Source organism: Larus michahellis, chromosome 14 (assembly GCF_964199755.1).
Source record: "Larus michahellis chromosome 14, bLarMic1.1, whole genome shotgun sequence".
NCBI lineage: Eukaryota > Metazoa > Chordata > Aves > Charadriiformes > Laridae > Larus > Larus michahellis.
Genome location: NC_133909.1, coordinates 2,262,351 through 2,279,886, shown reverse-complemented (window position 1 = coordinate 2,279,886; position 17,536 = coordinate 2,262,351). Strand labels below are relative to the sequence as shown.

At 51.6% G+C, this 17,536-nt stretch overlaps 1 protein-coding gene across 1 annotated transcript; it reads left to right on the top strand.

The window, feature by feature from the left end:
- The first annotated feature begins 6,779 nt into the window (after nucleotides 1-6,779).
- LOC141751226 (tektin-3-like) lies at nucleotides 6,780-13,460 on the top strand. The gene is made up of 7 exons (XM_074607626.1): nucleotides 6,780-7,358; nucleotides 7,917-8,000; nucleotides 8,653-8,723; nucleotides 9,005-9,148; nucleotides 10,008-10,230; nucleotides 11,448-11,602; nucleotides 13,111-13,460. Exons 1-7 carry the CDS (start codon nucleotides 6,780-6,782, stop codon nucleotides 13,325-13,327), a joined length of 1,473 nt encoding a protein of 490 aa, XP_074463727.1. The 3' UTR covers nucleotides 13,328-13,460.
- Nucleotides 13,461-17,536: the final 4,076 nt, after the last annotated feature.

Here is a 17,536-nt window from a genome sequence, read left to right as displayed (position 1 = left end):
CTTCAGTCTAGTCGTGCTCCTGAACCAGCACGGCCTCTCTCTAGTCTTTGGTCGCGTTCAGTGAGAAAGCGAAATGACTGGCTACTTAAACAGCGCGGTTTATTTAAACAACAGATATACAGGTTCTTTAGGATTGCCGGTGATAAATACACAGTCTGCAAAGCACATGCTAATAAAGATATTGTTAAGTATACAAAACGCGTGACAAAATTACAAAGGATACAGCCTGGCTATAAATGTAGGGTAGAGATTCTCTAGAGAAATTTCTAAAGTCCCCGAGAAAGCACTCGGTGTAATCGAAGTCTTACCCAAAGGCGTCCCTATGGGGGGGAAGAAAGGCTCAGCCCGTCGACTGATCCCCGAAAGCAGCGATGGAAGAGCTTAACCGAGTTAAGCTTTTCATCATAATCCAAAGTCAAACGTACAAAACAATTGTCAAAGCAAAGCACAATACAGTGAGTACTAGTAAAACGACAACAGGATGGAGCATCTTGTTCAAAAGTCCTGTAGCTGTTGGTGACCATCCAAAAAGGCTGTCCCACCATTCCTGTCCCCCATCTCTCTTGACCCTTTCCAGTACGTGGTGTATTTCTTCAACATCACGATGGACAGTAATCAGAATTCTTTGTCCATTTTCTTGGGCCTCTTTCAACAATCGCTTCAATTCATCGTGTTGCAGCAACTTTTCACTAGTGAGAGATTCATTCCGATAGGGGTGGGCAGCAAATCTCGAATCAACGTGTAATTAGATTGTAGCAATTGAAAAGACGTAACAGGAGCTGAAGAATTGAAGTCACATCCAATGACGTTAGTAAAGTTACAAACACAAAGATTTGAGTGATTACTTCTATCTACTGCTATGTCATCTACGCATACAAGAGTACAGGGAGACCTCAGCAAACACACCCTTTCCCAATATATAGAAGCACAGTTTCTGGGGTTTCATCGGGATGTATCTCAAAGTGACAAACATTCTGGTTGGTGTCAAGACAAATGTCTTGTGCCTTGAGAGTATTACTCTCACAAATGAATCCTTGTTGATCTCGTGAAACGCATGCTTCAACATCAACAGTTTGCCATTTATTCTCATTTTGTTGTGCCCACACTCTGTGCTCTACCGGATGGAGTATGGCTCCATGGTGATTCAACCCCAGGGCGATGACTGGGTATATGGTGTACACTGAGGCAGTGCGTATCGTTAAGACAAAAGCTGTGGCCTTGCTTGAAATTAACCAGATACCACCAGGATTGAAATTTTTTCTCAAACTCAATTGCGTTATCCCATATTACTTTTTGGACTTCAGTGGGCAAGGTGCCTTGTTCACCTTCCCTTATGATTGTGGCTGTCATAGATTGCATCCACAGTTGGGCTTGGGTACAACTAAGAGCCAAAGAAACATTGTTTTGGGTTGTACCAAGTGCATTTGTGATCAGCTGATGGTCCTTTTCACCTGTTTCTTCCCACTGAGGCAATATATTCGTTAAAAGCCATTGGTGATTTCCCAATGCTGATCGAGAGGACTGTAGAGGATCTTTTAATTTGTCTAGATCACTAGTAGTTGTGACTAGTTTCTTCGCAAGTATCTATACTATTTAAGACTCCCAGTCCTGTTCCTAAGATACCAGTCACATCTCTCTTCAGTCGTTGTGAGGTGGCAACAGTTTGTCTGTCCACGTACAGTTCATCTAAGGTTCCTGTAAGACACAAAAGAAAAGGGAATCTGCTCGGTCTTCTTTGAGCGACGGGGTCAAAAAGAGGGCGAGATCCACCGGGTGCTGATCCGGTGTATCTTCCCTGAACAGTCTTTGGCTTCCCATGCATGGGGATTTTGGGGAGTAGCTAGCACCATTGGTACTGTGCCAATTTGAGGCATTTTCACTAACACAGGTTGCCCAGGGTGAAATTGTCCTAGGTATTTTCCTGGTTCATTGGGAACTTTTGGAGTGATGATATTGGCAGATACACAGAAAGCTTTCATTTTAGGACAGCCATCTCCACTCCATCTGTTATTTAATTGATAGGTGGCATCATCCCATCGCAAATGCCAACCAGGTTCATGAGCTTTTGCAAAACGCTTAACCAATCCATTGGTGCGTTCAACAATGCCATTAGCCTGAGGATAACAGGGAGTATGAAATACCCATCGAATCCCTTCTTCTTTGGCCCAATCTTGTACCACCGTAGCGGTAAAGTGTGAACCGTTATCACTTTGGATTGCCTCAGGAAGGGGAAGGGTGCTGTACCACCCTTGTGGGCCTTTCACTGTGTTGTCCCCGGTAGCTGATTTGAAGCTGGTGGCCATAGTGAGGCCAGAGATAATCTCCACTCCTACTAGGACGTCTCTTTTCTCACCTGATGATCTCAAGGGCCCAATACAATCAATTTGCCAGGAATGCCACAATGGTTTCTTGTCCCGAATGGGTAAGGGAGGCGCCTTACTCGGATGATCTTTATTGAGCCGTAGGCGACATTGTGAACAGGCAGTTACTACTTGTTCGCACAGTTCAGCTGATACAGGCCACCCCCGGGCTAGTCCTTCCTGATACACATCAGCACGGCCTGTGTGGCCACGCTTAACACGTAACCATTCGAGTAAGCGTTCCCATTCCCCACCATCATCTACAATGTCAATGTGCTGCAGCCACGTGAGGCTATCTACCTGTTGGTTGAACTGAGCAGTGATCGAGTTCGAACGATCATGACCTTTTACCCAACCAATGTGCAATGCTCTCTGCCCTCCTCTTTCTAACAGTTGCTTCCATCTGTCTCCCAAATTGGGACTCTGTTCACCTGCCAATCGTTGGCTGCCCAGTGTCCGATCCATTCAGTGGCTCCTTTAAAAACAGCATATGAGTCAGTGTAAATGTGAGTAGCCCCATGTCGTGCAGCTACTAGGACAGCTCTGAGTTCCCCTACTTGCACGCTACCATCTCCTGTTTCAATTGCTCTTTCCCCCGTTGCTGCTTCCAGTGCTACAGCTTTGTATTTCCACTTATTGTTCTCACGGTGAGACGATGCATCAGTAAACCACACTCCTGTAAGATCGCTGCCTTCTTTCAGAGGAGGTGCTGCTTGGATTGGAGATGGTCTGTTTGGTGGGGATTGGAACAATAGGGCACCATCTCTATCCTTCTGGAGCTTGGATACTTTAACACTGCCTTCAGAGACTGGCATGATTTCATTAATGCCTTCGAAATAAGCATACCACTTTCGAACTGTGGCTTTCGGGGCAATGCCGGCTGGTGGTGCTGTCCCTTGACGGACCACATCTAGGAGACGAAAAGGGCCCCGAACAACCACGCTTTGTTCTCTCCTTATCTGCTCTGCTCGTTGCAATGCTCGCACCAGGGACAGTAAACCCTTCTCAAGGTCTGAATATCTGCTCTCAGTATCATTGAAGGAGTGAGAGCTAAATTCTAATGGTCTCTCCGGTCCTGCTGGTCCCTTCTGCCACAAGTTACAATGAGAACCATGTTCACTGAAGCCCCATTCCACATGGACAGGGTCAGTTGGAGGGATGGGGCCAAGTTGTTGGAATAACCTTAGCTCCTTTATTAGCAATTCCAGTGCATCAGTATGTTGTTCCATCCACTCCCAGGATCTACCCTTTTTCAGCAACCAATAAAGGGGGCGAGCAATGATGGAAAAGCCAGGGATGTGTTTACGGCAATAACTTAAAGTTCCCAGAACTTGCTGTAACTCCTTCGTGCTGGAAGGATTCTCTCCATGTTCTGTTTTTTTCAGGGTATCCTGAGGGACAGAAGCAGCTCCCTTAATCCACCAGACCCCCAGGAATTTAACTTCCTCTGCACGTCCCTGACACTTTGCGTCTGGAATTTCCAATCCTAAATCCGATAATGTTTGTCGGATGTTTTGCGTCATGTCTTGTACACTTTCTTGGCTCTCTCCCCCTATTAGGATGTCATCAATATATTGGTATACCGTACATCCCTGTGAAACAGGAATCTCTGATGGCACTTTAGCTAAAGCATTAGGAGCAATGGTGGGGGAATGCTCGTATCCTTGTGGAAGTCGGTTAAAATATATTGGGCTCCTTTCCACGGGAATGCAAACCGCGCTTTGTCCTGCTCAAGGAGGGGAATCATAAAAAACATGTCTTTTACATCTAAGGCAGCCATCCAAGGACGAGCAGCTCCTTTTATCATTGTCACAATTTCCGCGATATTCGGAACCGCAGCGGTCAGGGGTGCAGTGTTGGCATTTAACTTTCGGTAATCTACTGTGAAACGCCATTGCCCGGTTGGTTGCTTTACTGGCCACACCGGTGAATTATAAGGCGAGTGAGTGCTCTTAATGATGTTTCTTTTTTCTAAATCTGATGCCACCCCGTCTGCTCCTGCAAGTGCAGCTGCAGGCAGTGGGTACTGTCGGACGTTGGTAATTTTAGAGGGAGGCAAAGGTAGAGAAGTTTCTAACAGGCCCAATTTAACTGTGTCTAATCCTTTTTGCGTCCTGCAAAACTCCACACAGTTCCATTCCATCCCTCGTGTAGTTTCGCAAACAACCTAGTACAGGGAATCACAGATGTTGCATTCTTCGCGTGCCAGCTGCGGCTGTATTCTACCTCAGAAGCCTCTGGATTTTATGATTTCCTTACTGTGTGAACAATGTTGTATTTTTGTATTCTTGGCCAATTTAGTAATTATTCCACTTCCCTAAAACCAAATGATATGACTAAGCCGCTCAACAGTTTCCCAAAAGCTGCACCTGGTTGCCCAGGGGCTGCAAAACCTGCCCATGGAGGGCAGTAGGTTGTCCAGGGCAGGATCTAGGATGCCATGTGAGGGTATTTTCTTGCCCAGGGGTGGCCCCGGCTTGCCCATCCACAGCAATGCGTTGCCCAACGGCTGCATCGGGTTGCCAGAGCGGCTGCAGGGAGTTGCCCGCGTAGAACCCGGTTACTGAGCACCCTGCGCCAGCGGCAACGCTGCCCTGGTTCTGTGACACAGAGGGCACTGGGGATGCTGCAGTGTCTGGCAGTGCTGCCACCCAACCTGACAGCACAGCACTGAGTAGCAGCCCCCCCCGCACACCCCCAAGCCTCTGCAGGGTGAGTATGTCCCTGAACTGGGAGGGAAAAAACCGGGTCATTCTCCTAATCCCCCTCCGTATCTCTTCTGTCCTCTAAATGTACCCGGATGAGGTGGTTGGGGCTCCTGTCGTTGTGTCCGTGTTCAGGGATGGCACAAAGTGTCGCCCTGGGATGGCTTATCCCAAGGGGGATGCAGGGGCATTTATTTCAGCTGGAAATGCAGGGAAAAGTAGCCCTGGGACGTTCTCAAGGGGTTTTCCCTCCCTTTCCTAAACGTGTGTCTGTCAGTATCTGAAAGGGCAGAGTTTATTTGTGGGGGTGGGAGCCAGGGAAGCTGCCTCCCACCCTCCCAAGGCCGTTTCTCAGGTATAAAGCGGCACGGAGCTAGGGAAAGCGCCGTCATTTATCCCTAGCCGGGACAAAAGGGCTGAAGGGAGCGGTTTGTGGGAAGCGGCACACACGGTGGTTTCTGTTGGACCTGAGCGCAGACATTTCGTCCTCGGTTCTGCCAAACTGCCTCGGAGGGTCATGTTTGCAAAAGCTTCTTTTTCTGCTAAATTTGAGGGTGTGAGTTTCCCGCTGCCTGTCCCACAGCCACTCCCATCAGGGATCTTGCTGTAGCACACCCGTGTCCTCATCTTCCCCTGGGGCTCCGAGCCAGGCTGGGAGCAGTGGGGACGGGACGGTGTTAGGGGAAGGACACGTCAGGCTGGCTACAACAGCCGTATTGAGGGACTTATTCCTGCCCGTGGGTGACACTTGTAACCTCACAAGAGCTTTGTACCGAGCACCACGTACCCCTCCGGAGTGTTTGTCCTCAGATGAGGTGTGTTTGGTGGCCCCCTGCCTTATCTTGCTGATAACCATCGATTGACAGCCTCAAGCTGGAGAGGACAATATGCAATTCTTGGTAGCAAAATCTTCATGTGTGGCCATTCCTCCTAGGGCTACTGCAAGGCTGGTGTTTCCCAAGCGCTCTGAAAAGACTGTGGGCCATCTCCTTCCCACGCACACTGATCTTACACCAGGTGAGCCATCGACACCTTTCCTCCTTTGCAAGGCAAGAGGCGGCCCCTCTTTTGAGGCTGAAATAGGGGTGTGGGGGGGTCAAATTTGGATATAGTCCTGCAAAGCTCAGCTCACCTGCAGGCTCCTCACTCCAGCATTTAAGGCAAGGGAAGATAGAGGGGGTGAGGATGGAGTCCCTCACCCACCCACAAATGGCGCTGGGCCGGTAGCAGATGTGTGTCCAAAAGGGACGCAGCCCTCGGGGCTGGGAATGGAACTTTTACAGAGAAAATGACCTCTGGAGTTTCAGAAGATCAGCAGATACGCCAGCCAAAAGAAACAAAGGAACAGCAGAGAAGGAGCAACTCCAGTTTGACTGGATTGACAGATTTAAGGAAAAGGAAGGCACGGTATCTGTCATTCTCCTTACGGCCGTGATTTGTTTTTCTCCGCATTCCAAGACCTGATGCTAGATACTAACAACCAAGTCAAACGCTTTTATATCCAAATGTTTGGGATGCTGTCAGGAGGGATTTGTTTTCAAGGGGTTTAGGCCTGTTCAGGCGCTGTGAGGGCGCTCTGTGCGTCGCTGTTTGTGTTTGCAGTTGCGGGTGTTGCTGTAAGAAGTAAGGCAAGTGCAGGAGGTTGCTGAGGTTGTCCTCTCTCTCCTCCTCTGTGCAGGACACGGACGGGACACACGAATAGCAGCGGTCGAGCATGGAGTCTGTCGGCTCTCCCTTACCAGCAAAGTTCGCCCATCCCAGAGCCATACCCACCAGGTTTCTCCCTGCCATCCACACCATGGCGTCAAGCTATAAGAACCGATTTCCTTACCGCCCCTTGCCTCAGAGCTACAGCCTCCCCTGGATGCCCAGCACCTACTACAAAACGGCTGCCAGCAAACCAACTTTGGCTGCCTTTTCCAAGAGTTCCCAGGGGATAACCGCCGGCGAGAAGCTTCCATCTGTTTCCACCAGAACCACCGTCTTCACCCAGTACACCCCTGAAGACTGGTACAAGTCCAACGTGACCAATTACAGGGAGTCGGAGACCTCCCAGAAGAACGCGGAGCGCCTGAGAGCCGATACCTCCCGCATCATTGACCACAAATACCAGCAGACCAAGAAAACGCAAGCAGAAAGCACCAAAAACCTGGGAGTGCGCGCCAATGACATCGCGTTTTGGAAATCGGAGCTCTGCCACGAGCTAGATGAGGTGATCGGGGAGACCAACGCACTCACAGAGGTGAAGACCAGGCTGGAGAGAGCCTTGGCCGAGGCGGAGGCCCCTCTCCGGGTAAGCACCCGTCCCGGCGCGCTGCAAGCTGTAGCCTACTGCTGAAACATCTGCAGCCCTTCAAACGTCTCATTAAGTTTCACTGCAGCTCCAGAACGTCTAGAAAGCTTTTATTAAGAGGCCATTAGTTAAGTTAGTAGTAAACAAACCCCCCTTGCCATCTGCTGGATCCCCTATCAGCACAGGCTGAGCACGTCAAAGCTGCGTTTGCTTAACTCAATATTTTTAGAAGTGGTACATCCAGAGTCCTGATTTGGGAGACAAAAGCCCGTGTCTTACCACGAGGCTCTGGCGAGGTGGGCGTCAAGGCTGACACAGGTCCCCCGTTTCAGCTGTGGCTGCACCAGGGACACGTCTGCTCCCTCATGATGGTTTAATGCTGATGTTGCAGCTCGCCTGCTCCTTGTCAGCTAAACCAGCTGCCCCGGGCCACTTTTTTCCCTCTCTTGTCATCTCCGTGCCCACCTAGAATTTCTTTTCTTACATTATTGGAGATGGGGACGGTCCCCATAGAGAGCCCTGCCCCTGCAGCCAGCGGTGATGGCGTGTCCCCAACAGGTCGCTCAGGAGTGCTTACTTCACCGGGAGAAGAGGATGGGCATCGACCTGGTCCACGACAACGTGGAGGAACAGCTCTTAACAGTAAGTTGGGCAACTCACATCATGCGTTGAAGCTATTTTTACCGGATTTCAAAGTTATGGGATTTGGAGCACTGATCACCTGCCTCCAGCAGCCGGAGCTTCACAAAGGCAATGGGTTTGTGCTGAAGTCAAGTGAGCTGAGAGCAACACACTTCCTCCGGTGGAGCTGAATGTGTCTCAGAAATTCAGCCTGGGCATTTACACCGAAGTCAAGTCCATCTCCTCTTGTCCCGTACGGATGGGATTCCTCCTGGGGAGGAAAACATTTTGGGAGCAAAAAGGGCAGGTGCTGATCTGGGGACGGAGGTGTGTAGTGGTCCAGGGAACCGCTCTGCCTGTCCACACCAGGATGTGTCCCTGTCCGTGTAGTGGGACTAACCACCGCTTGACACTGAGGTCAAGGTGAAAAAATCCTTATTGACCCACCCTGAAAGGGAACGCAAAGGCCGTGGCTGCAGCCACAGCACCCTTCTGTCCCCTCCAGGGCGCTGGGCGCAGGCTCAGCTGCGAGTTTTCCTGCCTGTTTGCTTTGGGCAGGAAGACAAGCAGGCAAGTTCTTGCTGTGTGCAGGGTTGGAGAGGTCCAAGGGGAGGAGTGTGACCAGGACGAGTGAGTATGGACACTGATGGGGTCCTCTTTTGCCTTTGCCCAGGAAGTCGATGTCATCAGGTCGTGCCAGGAGAAGATGCAGCAGGTCCTGGACAAGGCCAAAGCCCAGATCACGTAAGGAGGAGCTCCTTCTCTCATGTCGTAGGGCTGATGTGCATTTGTGGTCACAGCAGAAGCCCAGCAGAACCCCAGCAGATGTGAACCCCCAGAAGAACCCCGTCTATCCCCACACCCCACAGGCGTAAAGCCCATGGAGGCTCCATGGCATGCGGGCGGTGATGCTTGTGGGAGGACAGAGCTGCGCGGGGGGCCGGGAGCTGCTGTGGGGAGTGGAACGGGGAGGAAGCCATTCCACCCGTACGTCCCCACCGATGGCTGCTGTTTGCATGTTGAAGGTCCAACCGGGTGGCCCAGCAGAATCTGGAGAAGGACCTGGCCAACAAGCAGGTGGCCCACCGGATCGACGACAGGTGCCACCACCTGATGAACACCTCCCAGGGCATCAGTTACTACCGAGGGGTGGAGCAGGTCGATGCCACGTGAGTGCACGCTGTCGGTCCCCAGCAGCAAGCTGTCCCCGGGATACGCGGTGCCTCTCCCTGGCAGGGAGCTGCTTGTCCCCAACCCAGATCCATCCGGCCTGGAGACACCTCCCTCAGAGCGGTCATTTCTCTCCGCTCCTCGGAAAGGGAGCACAACCCTCTGCTGACAGTTGGATGCCAAACATCCAGAGGGTGAAAGCCAGTCCCACCTCATTAAACATTCTACCAGGGGTTGAGAGATCAGCCTGCCAATTAATTCAGGGGAGCACCTCTGCTGAAACAGCTCACTAAGTTTATGCATATTTTCAAAGATGTGTCTTAGTTGTTGCTAGGCGATGTTTATACTTTTCAAGGACTCTTTTCAGCTTCCCATAGAAGTGAGGAGGAGCATAGGCAGAACAAGGGAAAGGCCAACGGAATATTCCGTACCATAGATGCCATGCTCAGGATATAAATGGGGGTTGGTGCGGGGTGGGAATATGCGGTCGGGGCTCGGGAAGGTGCCAGTTCACTGGGTGGTGAGAGTGACTTCTCTCATTATTATTATTATTATTATTATTATTATTATTATTAGTATTGTTCGTTTCTGTTACTGTTCTATTAAACTGTCCTTATCTCCACCCACGAGTTTTTCCCTTTCCCTTTCCCCTCCTTTTCTCCCTCTTCTCCCTTCTGGGGGGAAGGGGGAGAACTGCACCAGCGCACGCGTGGTCCTGGCTGCTGGCTGGGGTCAAACTATGACATACAGTCCAATTAAAAGTGTAGATTTAAGCTATAGTGAATCCACGCTGCTCCCTGGCAGGGTCCATGCCTGCCCACATCCAGCTTACCGGGGGCCTCTCCTTTTCCCCGCCAGGATCTCGGTGCCACAGTCCTGGGCCAAGTTCACCAACGACAACATCCTCCGCTCCCAGAGCGAGCGGGCGGCCTCCGCCAAGCTGCGGGACGACATCGAGAACCTGCTGGCGGTGACGGACAGCCAGATGTGGCAGCAGTTCAACGCCGTGAACGGCGCCTTCACCAACCGCATCGCTGAGACGGCCGATGCCAAGAGAAAGATTCAGACCCACCTGGCCAAGGTAGCCTGAACCCCCCCCTTTTGGTGTGACACTGTCACTTCCCGGTGACACCTCCAAAGCGCGACCCTCCACGCAGACGTGGCCCCAGCAGAGGAACGGTCACCACAAGAACCTGGTTATAGCATCATTTAGAATCATAGAGTCATAGGATGTGTTGGGTGTGAAGGGACCTCTCAAGGCCACCTAGTCCAACCCCCTGCAGTCAGCAGGGACATCTTCAACTGGATCAGGTTGCTGAGAGCCTCATCCAGCCTGGCCTTGAATGTCTCCAGGGATGGGGCCTCCACCACCTCTCTGGGCAACCTGGGCCAGTGTCTCACCACCCTCAGTGCAAAGAACTTCTGCCTAATGTCTCATCTAAACCCGCCCTGCTCTAGTTTAGACCATTGCCCCTCGTCCTCTCGCTACATGCCCTTGCAAACAGCCCCTGCCCAGCTTTCTTGGGGACTTTCTTCTTGGAGCAGGATGAGTTGGCAGTGTAATTTCATCCCAAGGGATACTGCCCGTTGCTCATCCCAGCTGACAGCCTCCTAGCACAGGGATTTCCAGCAGAAAATGCCAGCGCTACTTGCATCAGCGCTAGTTACTTCAGAGGTGCTGGCTGCCCTGCAGAAGGGCTTTACTGGGACTCTGCTGGGGTGTCTGCTGTGGGGTTTGCAGCTTTGCTGCTCCTCCAAGGACGTGTTTTCGGTCTCAGCACTCTGTGGTTGCTGCACAGGTATCGGTGTGTTTGCTCCGCCAAGCAGATGAAGTGGAGATCAGCGATGGGCAGCAGGCTCGCACCACTGGCTCTCATGGAAAGCTGCCTGAAAAGTGCTCGGCACAGATTAACCGAGCAGAAACTGGGCTTGCAGCATCGCGGGCTGGTGCCACATCCTTCAGCGAGCATCCACCAAAAACCTGCCCTCTGTTAGTTGCTAGTGATGGACGATCAGTTCCTGCAAGCAGTAATTTTGGGGAGCGGGTAATTCAGTAGATCCGTCACTGCTCCAAAACCTCCTCTGATGTGACAGCAAGAGCAAAGAGAGGCTTTTCCCCACAGAGAAATGGCTGCTGGATCTGTGCCTCCATCTATGGCAGAGTGAGAGCAGTCTGAGCCCGGGGTCTGCTAATTGAACTTGGTTTTTTTCTGCAGATGGATGGCAGAAAAGGGAAATCACGTTGCCGCTGGAGAATATATTTTTTAAATTTATGCATGTGTTTCTTTCTTACGCCAGACAGTGCAGGAAATATTCCAGACGGAGAGGAATATAGAAGCCATCCAAAAGGCCATTAGGGACCAGGGGCCTCCATTAAAGGTGGCTCAGACCCGGCTGGACCAGCGCACTCGGAGGCCAAACATGGAGCTGTGCCGGGACACTGCCCAGCTGCGGTAAGGCAGGAGCGCGGGGCCGGCGGGGACCTCGAGGGCTCACGGGTGGTAGCACTCGGGAGCATCGCTGGATGACAAAATTAATCATGGGGGGTTGGTTCTTTTCCCTAAAGAGTCCTTCCAGAAGTGCACCGACATAATCAAAAGCAATGAGCGGGTATCCCAGCCTTTGGGTGCTGGGAGAGCTCTGCGCCCACAACGGAGGCTGTACCCCATGGCCGGGGGCGGCCTGATGCCACCCCATGAGGGGCTGGATTTTTCCTACTTGCGTCAACCCCGTCTTCTCTCCTGCCTGCTTCCCGGCGGCTGGATGGGCTCAGGTTTGAAGGACAAGCCCTTTACTCTCCAACAGGCTCATGCTGAGAGCTCTTAGGTCCTTGCTTTTGGGTAACCGCAAGGGTGCAGCTGCTGTGCAAGGTGCTGTGTCCAGTGCTGGGCTCCCCGGTTCCAGAAGGACAGGGAACTGCTGGAGAGGGGACAGCAAAGGGCTACCAAGAGGATGAGGGGACTGGAACACCTCTCTTGTGAAGAAAGGCTGAGGGATTTGGGTCTCTTCAGGCTGGAAAAAAGATGCCTGAGGGGGCACCTTCTCAACGCTTATCAATACTGAAAGGGGGGGTGTCAGGAGGATGGGGCCAGGCTCTTTTCAGTGGTGCCCGGGGACAGGACAAGGGGTAACGGGCACAAACTTGACCATAGGGAGTTCCACCTAAACACGAGGAGGAACTTCTTTGCTGTGAGGGTGGCAGAGCCCTGGCACAGGCTGCCCCGAGAGATGGTGGAGTCTCCGTCTCTGGAGACATCCCAAACCCGCCTGGAGGCGTTCCTGTGCCACCTGCTCTGGGTGACCCTGCTCTGGCAGGGGGTTGGACTGGGTGATCTCCAGAGGTCCCTGCCAACCCCCGCCAGCCTGAGATTCTGTGCACCACACGGAGAAGCAGTGAGGGCTGTGCTCACCTTCCCTGGGGACACTGGAAATCCTGTCAAAGACAGAGGGAGCTCTTTGGCATTGCACCCCGAGGGGCTGGGGAGGATCAGGCACCCTGAACTTCACACCTCCTCCTGGCAGCCCGCTGGGTGAGGCTCCCTGGGAAGCCTTTTCAAAGCAATTTAAACCCAGCCCCAGAGCCGGTTTAGCATCTCTCACGCCATCCTTTGTTCCATCCTCCACTTGTTTCACCTTCGCTTTTAGCCTCTCCCAGCTGTCCTCTTTCGCTGCGTGTGCACCCGTGGGTGTGGGGAGGACCCTTGCCCGGGGAAATCCAGGAGGGGGAGCCAAGAAACCCACAAAACCAAACAGGAATGGGAAACCACAGCTGCTCGTCCCTCTGCTTGGTGGCACCACCTGCTCTGGCAGACGCGGCTGCGCGTTGCCGAAGCCTTCGAGCAGATGTTCACTGAGCGCGGTGAAGGGGGAAAACCCATGCCCCAGGGGCCCATCAGCAACGCCATGCTAGAAACCACCCGCGTGACAGGACTTCTAATGAGGGCTCCTTGCTGTTTTCCAGCCTTGTCAACGAGGTCCGTGACATCGAAGAGACGGTGCAGACTCTTCAGCAGCAGCTGAGAGACAGCCAGGACACCTTGCAAATGCTGGTTCGTGCCAAGGCTGTCCTGCAGCACGACCTGGCCGTCAAAGCCAACTCCCTGTTCATTGACGAGGAGAAGTGCATGGGGATGCGCAAGACCTTTCCCAGCACCGCGCGGCTGCTGGGTCCCATCTAGGCTGGGCTCAGCCCACCCCACGGCATCCCTTACCGGAGTTATCAGTTTTGTCAATATGCTTTAAATAGTACATGATTAACTTTCCACTTCCTGATGGAAGCCTGGCTACAAATTAAATTATCACTTTGCATGTCACATGGTCTACCTGGAGTATTTTTTTTTTCCCTTTGGTTTTTCTCTTTCCACTGCTCTTTCACGGCGTGCCAGAAAGTAACTGGAAATATCCTGGATGCAACTAAGAGTAAATCCACCCACGGGGATTCATTCCTACCCATTCGGTCTGTGATTTTAGGAGAAAAAGTGTCGTGTCCTCCTCCTTTGGAGTCTGATGTGGAAAAAGCACAGGGTGAAGCCATGTCTCAAATCACCTCCTTGTCCTCCATGGGCCTTAGCGTGGCTTTTAGGAGGATCTGCCCCATGACCTTCCCAGCCACAGAGGTGACGCTGACAGGTCCGTACCCTCCTTTCCACCCTTTTTACAAATGGGTGCAATGTTTCCCTTTTTCCAGTGCCCGGGGACTTCACCTGATGCCATGACTTTTCAAATACCACCTTCTTCCAGGAACACCCCTTGATTCCTTTGGGGTATTGCACTGGTGTTTCCCTCTTGCCTCCTGTGACCTCAGGAGCCCCCGGCTCATCTCTCCAAGACTTCAAGTGTGAGGCAGCGTCACCAGCGCGTCTCAGAGCAACAGGCCCTCGCTGGCACCCCGTCCCTCCAACCTTGGCATCGCATCCCACCGGGACAGCCCGATATTGTCCCCCTCTCCCTTCAAGCCTTGTTTAAAGCTCTGTCAATGAGCCCCGCTACCTCCTGAGCAAAGACCCTCTTCCCCCTTGGAGGTGGGTGGGGAGACCCTGGCCCAGGTTGCCCAGAGAGGTGGGGGAGGCCCCATCCCTGGAGACATTCAAGGCCAGGCTGCATGAGGCTCTCAGCAACGTGATCTAGTTGAAGATGTCCCTGCTGACTGCAGGGGGGTTGGACTAGATGCCCTTGAGAGGTCCCTTCCAACCCAACGCAGTCTATGAGTCTTGGATTCTATGAGAGGTGAACCCCATCTGACACCAGCAAGCCTGGTGCCGTGTATGCCATCCCATTACCATAAAACCCAAATTGGTGTTGATGACACCAGCCACGGAGCCACGTATTAATAGGCTGGTCCCACCTGTTCCTTCCAATGTCATTGCCCGCAACTGGGAGGAGAGGAAAAAACAACCTGCCTCCCAGATTCCCTCACCAACCGTCCCAAGGCCCTGAAGTCTCCTTTGATGGGTTATCAAGCATTGGAACAGGCTGCCAGGGAAGTGTTTGAGTCACCACCCCTGGAGGTACTTAAAAGATGGCTAGATGGGATGCTGAGGGACATGGTTTAGTGATGGTTTTGGCAGTGTTAGGTTGATGGTTGGACTTGATGATCTTAAAGGTCCCTTCCAACCCAGACCATTCTATGATCCTATGATCGAGACCCCTTGGATTACGCGTGTGGCTTCATTGCCACCCACACGGGAGAACAGGAATGGGTAGTAATCCAAGGGCCATACCTCTTCTTGTTGCCTAAGAAACGAAAAAGGAGAGAATGTCCTGGAGGAGTCTGATATGAATTTGGGTGAAATCAAAGCTTGCCACAAAACATGTTAACAGGATATTGCATAACTAAGGCATATTATCCGGCTTGAGGGAGAGAGAATTCCCAAAACAGTATCAGCGGTTCAGAAAAAAAAACCCAAACTCACTGCTTTTATGAAAAAAAAAAAAAAGAAAAAAGGGAGAAAACTTTGGCAAAATGGTAAGGAAAATTTGGGCAGTGTAGGATCATAGGAATGGCTGTGCTGGCTCAGAGCAAAGTGCAGCGAGCCCCACATTCAGCCTCTGACAGAGCCAACAGCAGATGCTTGGATAAAAGCACCAAAAGAAGGCAAGCACCCTGTGATACTTTCCCAGTCTACTTTCCCAGCTTCCAGCAATTAGCATCTCAAGGACTTCCTGAGCTGCCAGGGCTGTCCTTGAATTTAATATCCCCCCGTGGATTTGTTTCACATGAGCTTGTTCCAGTTGTTCCTCGAGCCCGTGCAGACTTGCAGCATCCGCCGTGTCCCTCAGCCGGCAGCTGCAGGGGACGGAGCATTGTCACCCTCGGAGCATCGGCGGCCGCTCTCGGGACCCTGGAGGAGACCGAAAAAGGGGCCAGACCTGGCACTGCTGAAGCCAAAAGTCTAAAACTCAAGAGCTTGAGCAAAAAGCTGGTTTAGATCGGTATCCTCGGTAGGTTCAACAAAGGAGCTGGCAGGGGGTTGGCTGTCAACACGCAGGAGACGAGCACAAATCCCAGTTTCTGAAAGTATCTGAGTGTGTCCTGACACAGAGTCACGTCCCAGATGGGAACCTCGGTTGGTTTTTGTTTTTTTGGCTTTTGGAATCAGTGGGTAAATTTTGGTTTCCTTGAAGCCAGTGGGATTTTCTCCAGGGATTTCAGCCTGACTCTATCAGTGATGACAACTGGCTTGGAGGTGAAAGGGAAAAAGTTGGATGAAGTCGGGTCTTGGGGCATGAATGCAGACGGGACTCCAACATTTTATGAATTCTTCTTGGTTTGGTGGAAAACAAATGTCAGGAAAAGTTAGTAAATGTCTCCAAGATGTATTAGGGCTCTTGTTTTAGAAGTTTGCTGAATTTCAATGTCTCCCCTCCTGTCTTTTTTTTTTCTCCTTGAAATGGCTTTTCAGATCGCCATTCCACCAGTTTGACCAGAAAAGGTAAAAAAACCCACTCTCCCTCAGTGCAATTTGATCCAAACAGCATTTCATGCTGCAGCAAAGGCCCATGCCCCACGCAGCCCTGCCGTGGGGCAGCCGTGGGGCTTGGTAACCCACAGCAGCATCCTTCCCGGGGCACGGCACCCGCCTCCCCCCTGGCACCTCCCGGAGCCGGGGAAAGGGGGAGATCCTGGCACCCTCCACACTCGCTGCCAGCTGGGGACGTGCTCTCGGGGTGGAGAGCCTTCCCCCAGGCCTTCGGCTGGAAAGACTTATTTAGAGAGTTATTTCTCTCTGTATTTTTATAGAATTATTGTCGTGGTTTGGGCCGGTGAGATGAACGATAGATGCTCTCCCCCACCCCCAAGGAGAGGAGGGAGAGAAAGAAAGAGAATTAGGAGTTTAGAAGGGACTAAACTACTTTAATGAAATATTAATAAAATAAAAAAAAATTAAAATGAAATATATACCATATATATAAACTGTATCAAGCTCCGAGGATGAGATCACGTCACCGGCAGGCACTGGGAAAGTCACAGACTGGACTCAGCGACGGATGGGAACTGCGTTGTTTGGGGGAGCACTATCGGTTCTCCGTACAATGCGAGTCAAACCGTATATTGCTCTCCTTATTTCCCTAGCAGCACAGATGTTTGAAACCAGGATCTTTTTTTTTTATTTTTATTTTCCCCGTTTCCAGATTTCTGCCCTTTTGCCCTTTGCATTTCAAGTCCTCTGTTGCCAATGGTCTCAGGGTAAGGAACTGGAAGCGAGTCCCTAAAATTGTGATGACAGAGCAAAATCTGGGGGTTAAAGAAGTTAATCCACAAGAATCGTAGGACCATAGAATGGTTTGGGTTGGAAGGGACCTTGAAGCCCACCCAGTGCCACCCCCTGCCCTGGGCAGGGACACCTCCCACCAGCCCAGGTTGCTCCAAGCTCCGTCCAGCCTGGCCTTGAACCCCTCCAGGGATGGGGCACCCGAGAAGACACACGGAGAAAAAGTTGTCCTTTGGTGTCGTTTGAAAATGCTTGTTTTCAGAGCGGTTTCATTCGCCTGGCCTGGGGAAGGGGGTGGTGTACGTGTACGCTGGACCGATGGCGGCCGAGCCCATGATGTGCTGGTTCAGGTGATGCCGCAGACACGGTTAAACGAGGCTTCGACCCTTTTCAGCAAAGCCCTCAAAGTCCGTCACTGCCTTGTCAGATTAGATCCGAGCCCCTTGAATTGCTATAAAACCCACTTTCCCTCCTAAATTCTCATTATTTTATTCTAGAAATTCAAGCTGAAGCATTGCAAGAATTTTAAGGGATCCCGTGGAAGAGATTCAAAGTGAGAAATCCACTTTTTCTGGTTTTTACCCCGTGTTTATAAAACCCGTTGATCTTCCAGTATTCCCAGCGCAGCCTGTGGCAAATCTCGTTTGTACACAAAAGATTTTTCAAATTTCTTGT